The 6,669-nt window shown below is 37.4% G+C and overlaps 1 protein-coding gene across 2 annotated transcripts in view; it reads left to right on the top strand.

Moving 5' to 3' along the window:
• Positions 1–5,241, top strand: part of LOC104410388 (tRNA selenocysteine 1-associated protein 1-like) — a 6,892-nt gene extending 1,651 nt beyond the window's left edge. For both annotated transcript variants that reach the window (XM_010020536.1, XM_010020534.1), the window contains exons 3-7: positions 372–503; positions 1,373–1,492; positions 3,355–3,550; positions 4,073–4,118; positions 4,850–5,241. In XM_010020536.1, the coding sequence (XP_010018838.1) occupies positions 372–503; positions 1,373–1,492; positions 3,355–3,550; positions 4,073–4,118; positions 4,850–4,986 (631 nt within the window). In that variant the 3' untranslated portion in view covers positions 4,987–5,241. The remainder of the gene's footprint in view (positions 1–371; positions 504–1,372; positions 1,493–3,354; positions 3,551–4,072; positions 4,119–4,849) is intronic.
• Positions 5,242–6,669: the final 1,428 nt, after the last annotated feature.

Raw genomic sequence — 6,669 nt, 5'->3', positions numbered from 1 at the left:
GTCACCGCGCCCCCCCCCCCCCCCCCCCCCGGATATTTCTGTGCCTTCCTCCCCTTCAGACAATAAATGCCCTTTTTAAAACCAAATTCTAAAGGTTTCTTTTTTTATAAAATGGATCTTTCAAATGCTTTTTCTTTCTTGTTCTTTTGTGGAAGTGGCAGAATGGACCCAGATAAATTGAGAACTTGGTGCCAGAGTGGTGGCATTGCAGTAATGTACATTACTGTGCAGAGCTTTGCATTTAATACTCGTCTCAGAGTTCATTTCCTTATTTGTCCAGTGACAACTACCGGCTGTGTGTTAGGTACCTTAGTACTGCAATCAGCTACCTTAGTCTCAAGCTTGAAAATTCTTCTCTCATCTTTTTAAAGACCGGATTATTCTATATTTGTTGGGGAGCTTACTCCGGAAGTGGATGATTTCCAGCTCTATGACTATTTCCTAAAGAGGTACCCCTCATGTATTGACTGCAAAATAGCGACGGACCTGCTGGGATATTCCAGGTAATGCCTGTGAAAATTTGCAATGCTGTCAATGTTTGCTTCTGTAAGTAGCATATAGGAACTCGCATTGGAACCATTTCTACGTTTTCTTCAGATGCAGGAAGAGAGATTAGTCTCTAGGACTTTGTGGGTTTTTTTTTTTTTTTTTTTTTTTTTTTTTTTTTTTTTTTTTTTTTTTTTTTTAACAGCACAGATACATTTCTAAAACTTCCTGGTTAGTTTAATCAGTTATAATCTTCAATTTAGCCCTATGTGTATCTGCATGAAAGCAATTAGATGGTGGGAGGAGGGAGCCCTGTCACTGAAACTTGTGCTGCTGTGCTTACATACAGCAGTGTCTCTGCTTAGTCTTGCAGTACTAAAGACAGTACATGTGGGAGAAAAGTGTAAGGCCTGGCTAATCTCAGGGGGTTGGGAGACTGAACCTGTTAATATTAGTAAATAAAGCTTAGCAGAAGTTGTACTTGCCAGGCAGTGAGTCAAGCAGGGATGAGTGAGTTACTGTTCAATGCTGGCTATGATAGACTAATTCAAGAATCTCCAGAGAAAAGAATTTTAAAAAGAATGTTAGTATAGTGGTAGGAGTGGGTTAATAATTAACTGCTGTAGATGCAGAAACATGGAATCTGATTACTTACACAGACAGCAGTCATAATGCTGTCAAAGAACAAGTTTCTGGCCCAAGATTTTAATTTTGTGAAAGCATTTTCTGTGCACGTGCACATGCCGGAGAGGTTGCTTAGCTAATAGAAGCTATAGTAGCTGCTATCTTCTGGGTTGTTTTGTTTTTGTAGAAAACAAATTGAATTCATTAGCTTTGTAACTGTTATGTATACTAGAATTTGTTTTCTCCCTTTTGAAAATTGTAGAGGGTATGCCTTTGTCAGATTTGGTGAGCAAGGTGATCAGATGAGGGCACTGCAAGACTGCCAGAATGCACCAGGTCTGGGGGGAAAACGAATCCGGCTGAGCATAGGAATTTCTAAAAGGTAACAAATGAGTTGTGCATTGATAAAATAATTCTAAATAATCAGATTCTTGTAGCTCTGCCTTTGTAAAATCTGTGGCCCTTGTATAATGGCTGTACACAATGCAGTCTACAAAACCAAAAATACAGAAGCACTGTGTTTGGACTCCATGGATTCATCAACCTCTTTCAGGATTGCTGGGGGAATCTACCTCTTAAGTGTAGCCAGATTGTGTAACTTGGGCTTAGCTGCTGTTGTAACCAGCCTTAATTCTTATAATAGCAAAGCTGAATGCATGCATAAATATTTTCCAGGTTTGGGCCTAAAGAAGGTAGAAGGGACAAGTGGTTTTGTATGCTGGGGAGCTTTTATTCTAGACCTTTCTCTCTAGTTTAGGCAGTGTAGCACATAATTGGTTTTGCATTAGGCTGGCAGAGAAAGGAGCTTTTAAGTGGTAAAATAATATGGGGGAAGAAACTAAGGAGTCATTGCTGAAGCAGTTTTAGAATATTATGCTTTTCAAGTGATTGGGGCAGCAGGGAATTTAAAATGGCTTGATTTTTTGAGAGGGTTTTTTACTCTGCCAGCTCAGTTCTCTCAGTCATTTAAGGCAGTTCAAGTCTATGAACAGTCAGAGAATTGATACCAAATTTGATAAACTTTGATCCAGGATACAGACGAAAATAGAACTTTACATTAAACAATTTCAGTATATTCATGAGTTTGGCTTGTATGTGCAGTTAAGTAGTAAAAATAACAGCTTTTCTATTTACCCTGGATAATCTTGTAAATGTTGCCTCTGTGCTTTAGAATGGAAATGCTTTTATGCAAGAGAGCACTTTCCAGAATAGTGCTGACTAGATTATTTGGAAAACAAGAAGCGGTCACAAAGAAACAGGTTTCCATGCTTCTGCTATCCAGAAAAATGTTGGCAATACTTCCAGATTTTTCTTCCTTACAGAGATGCATGTAGGAGAGAAATTAGTAGCAGGAGACTGAGACATTATGTAGTCATTTGTTAACTACAGTAGCAAGACAATAGAATACCTGATTATGAGAACGTGTACCTTCATGGTCATGAAGCGAATGTAGGTATTAAAACACACATCAGTAATCTGTATCTGTTTCTGAATGGCTGAGTACTATGCTTTCTCAGCATCAAAATATCCAGCCATCAGAGTAGTTTGTCAGTAAGTCACTTACATTGGAAACTTCTGAGTTCCTTTGGTTTGCATTCTTGACAAAAAGCCTGGATTTCAGTTTTCTGTAATGAGGTGGAGATGCACAGAAATTGGACTTTGCAAACAGGAGGCCTGCCTGAACAAAACCAGTGAAGCAATGTCTGAAGCATAGAGGATTTTTTTGAATGTGCAGCTGGACTACCTGAATGTATTTCTTGTAGTGTACCTCTGTTCTAGTACATTGTGCGTTGATTCTTGCCATTAGTGTGAAGTTGTCCCTGGGAAAATCTATGCAGGTGAAAGAAAGTAGTGAGAACTAATCAGCTGGCCCTATGGTATTAACCAAACATAAGATAAAAGGGCTTTAAAGCAGCTGTGCTTGACAGATGTTTCTGGTTTTAATTTGATTTCTACCAGTAGCTTGCTTATGCAGATATTAAAAATGCTCAAAATGAATACCAATAAGCATCATGGCTTGAGTTAATCCATGAAAATAATTGCTTCTGGTATTGCAAAGGTGAGAGAATTTGCTTCTGTATAAACATAAAAATTGTGCTGTGGTTTAGGCGTGCTTTTGGGCAACTATTCAGAAAAGCTTCCTTTTAAACTTTGAAATCTGTAATATGGTGAATTGTTTAACTTCAGAACTGGGTTTACAGTTTATTCTCAAATTCTAACTCTATGTAACTTCTCATGTTGCAGACTGAAAGCAGAATTCCAGCGGTACCAGTCATACAACTACAATGATTATTACCAAGATTATCAGAACTACTACTCGCAGTGGAATTATGATCCTTATGCTGACTACAACTACAGCTCCTATACTCCCTATGATAGCATGCAAACTGTTGGAGACTGCTCTTTAGGAGATACTCTTATGGCTCCAGCTGTTTTTGAGGTAAAGATACTACACATCTGCTTTAAAGAAAAAAGTTCACAAATTGTAAGTTTGTGTGCATTGTGTAAGTGAGAGCAAAAGGTCCTAAAACTGAAATCCTGCTTTCTAATTAATGTGGATGTTAAAATAACAGGCTTCACTGAGAGGTATCTTTCAAGTGCTTAAGTACTGCATTTGTTGAATTGGAGATTAATATGCCATTATTCATGTATGCCAAATAACAGTTCTGACAGCATACTTGTGTAGGCTCCCTCTGTTCCTGTTTTTCTGATTGATGTACTTCGCTTAAAGCAAATTGAAGAATTATTTTAGGATGGTCTTATCTTAGATCAGCTAATTTCTTAATTAAAACTTCCAGAAGTCCTTTCCAACCTGAACTATACTGTTACTGTAAAAGTTGGTTGGAGAAACTCTCTTAAGGCTGTGGTTTGGGAGTACAAAGTTATTTTGGATTTGCAATGCTTTCCAAAATGGATTACGATTATAATTCAATTTAAGAATATCTTTTTTTTTTTTCTTTAGGAAACTTCAGCTATGACTGAAATCAGTGATGACCTAATAACTGAAGGTAATGGAATTTAGCCATACTTGTGCCCTTTAACAACACAAGCCAATGACTATTGCATGAAAAATGTTTCAGAAATGCAGCTGATACAGTGTGTAAAAGCTGAGATGAGGTTAGGATTTTAAAGCTGATAATGTACACCATGTCGAGTAGATTGGGACATTGTCAACAGCACAGTAGGTTTCTTTGTAACTCTTCCTTCTCCTTCTGAAATGGTCTGATATTGAATTTGTGATGACTTTGTATTGATTTTGCTAAGCATATTCTACACTAAACTCATGAATATGCAAAAGCTTTGTTTGCCAAACCCTGAGGTAAAAGTTTACTTTGCAGGTCCTAAAAGGGAGGATTCAACTTGTGCCTAAAGATCTGGTACAGAACTTAATTGTTTGGCCTGGAAGGTTTTCAGGCAATTCCTTGCATAGAAACAATCTTACAAGTGTTCAGAAACTATCCTCTGTAACACACATTGTAGTAGAAATTAATTAAATGGATTTTGGGATATTTCCTGAATTAATTACCCTTAAATCTGTTATCTTGGCATGCCAGTGTAGTCCTAGCATTCTAATACACAAATTCCAGAAGAAGCTGGACTTGTCAGGTTTGTTAAAATTCTGGGTGAAAAAACATCTTACTACCTTTACTATTAAATCTGTCACATTTAATTAGTCATTTACTTTTTTTGTGTATGTGTGCATGTCTCCCGCTTGTACTTAACAGACTTTTATTTTCAGATCCACAACTTTACTTGGATGTTGATGAAATGAACAGACAATTTATGGAGACGAGTGAAGAACTCTATGATTCCCTTATGAATTGTCACTGGCAACCTCTGGATACGGTCACTTCTGACATCCCCTCTGCTATTTAAGTGTCTTATATAGCATGACCGTAATGACCAAGGTGCTAAAATTACATTTCTTCTACATTACTCTAGATCATAAGTTTTAAAGCACAATGATAGGTTGGGTTTTTTTGCTATGCTTTTGACAGTTTCTGTAATTTTTTTGTGTTCATCACTTTACTCAAAGCATCTTGAAATCATGTAAATATTCTAGAAATGTAAAGAGTTCAATGGGGTCTAAAGATAGACTTGCCTGTGTAAATAAAATTTTGTTTCTGCAAACCAGCCAGCAAGGGATTTTACTTACATGTGTGAAGCACATTCTCTTCTGGCTTGTGGAATTTAGCTGGAGGCAGTTAGGGGTATTCTCCCTGCCATTGGTATGGGCTTCAGGACTAGCAAAAACTAGTTCTTGCATACTTCCAAGTTACCTAGGCAATCTCTTATAAGCTCTTAACACACTTAGTTAGATGGCATGTGTATATGGGAGATGCTCCCAGAGTTTGCCATGGGAATGCTTGGGCCACTCCTGCAGTCTGCTGGCACCCACTGTACTACTGTTGATCTGTTAGGTCAGTTAAAATTGCTTTATCAATACGTGATTTTAAACATACAGAAGGGCAAACTTTCAGCTTCCATAGCTGCAAACATTCCAAAGACTAAAGATAATCCCTCCTGACAATTTTATTCCTGCCCTTCTTAATCTTCTCGACTGACACTTCACAGCAAAGAAACTGGTGTAACATAATACATGTTCTTAAACCTAAAAATCGTCTGAGAAAATAATTTTCTTTTTTAAAGGAAGAAAAATAATCTACTGAGAATAAAACTATCCTAATAAAACTTGTCAGCTAAGATGCTGAACATCTCTAATATTTTTTTTTTTTTTTTTTTTTTTTTTTTTTTAGTTGTCATGCTCAGGTGTTTGATAGCAATGAGGTTATAACATTTTAGTAGTGTGAGAGGTTTCAGTATTTGAGTCAAAGGAGACTAGGGGAGGTAGCAATGAGGAAAGGTCTGCTTTAAGCTAGCACCTTCTGAGTGGCTTCTTCTAAGCTCTTCTCATCTGGAAGGGTATAAAGTATTTTCCAGTCATAGGGACTTCTTAAGCCCATGTGTTTGCGTAAGTATTTACTACTTAACGTACATGATAAAATAAGTTGGGCTGGAAATGGAAGAATACTCTTCCAAGAAAAAAGGTATCAGAAATTATCAGAGCTAATAGCTGTGGAAGCTACTAGAGCTAGTCAAGACATTTGCCTTGTGTGTTTTTGGGGTGACCTAAACCATAATTGCTGTGATGGCAGATGAAGTTTTCTGGCTTTTTTTAATGACTTAATTACATTAAAATGGTGTTCATAACCTATGTGCTGTTCTTAAATTTGAAATACTGTGTTTCAGAATGATGTGACTTGGTGTTGGCAGAGCATTTCTAGCTGCTGACTAGATTCTCTTTACAGCTTAGTTTTCACCTGGGAATATTTTCAAAGTTCCTCCCATGAAATGCAGATGTTCTAAAACAGAAGAGGCTTTTGGACTACTATAGGAAGTTCATTCTTCCTGGATTTTGTGCAGACATACATGTAGGAAGAGACAAAGCAAAAAAACTTGAGGGGCAGTAGCATCACAGTTTTAGGAACTGCTTCCCTGCTTTGGGGAGAGCTAGTTGCAAGGTAACTGCAGCTACGTGGAATTTAGATTTCTTGGATG

The sequence above is a fragment of the Nestor notabilis genome, unplaced genomic scaffold (assembly GCF_000696875.1).
Source record: "Nestor notabilis isolate BGI_N333 unplaced genomic scaffold, ASM69687v1 scaffold16218, whole genome shotgun sequence".
In the NCBI taxonomy this organism is placed as follows: domain Eukaryota; kingdom Metazoa; phylum Chordata; class Aves; order Psittaciformes; family Psittacidae; genus Nestor; species Nestor notabilis.
Note: the sequence above shows the minus strand (reverse complement) of the source record. Positions and strands in the feature narration are given on the sequence as shown.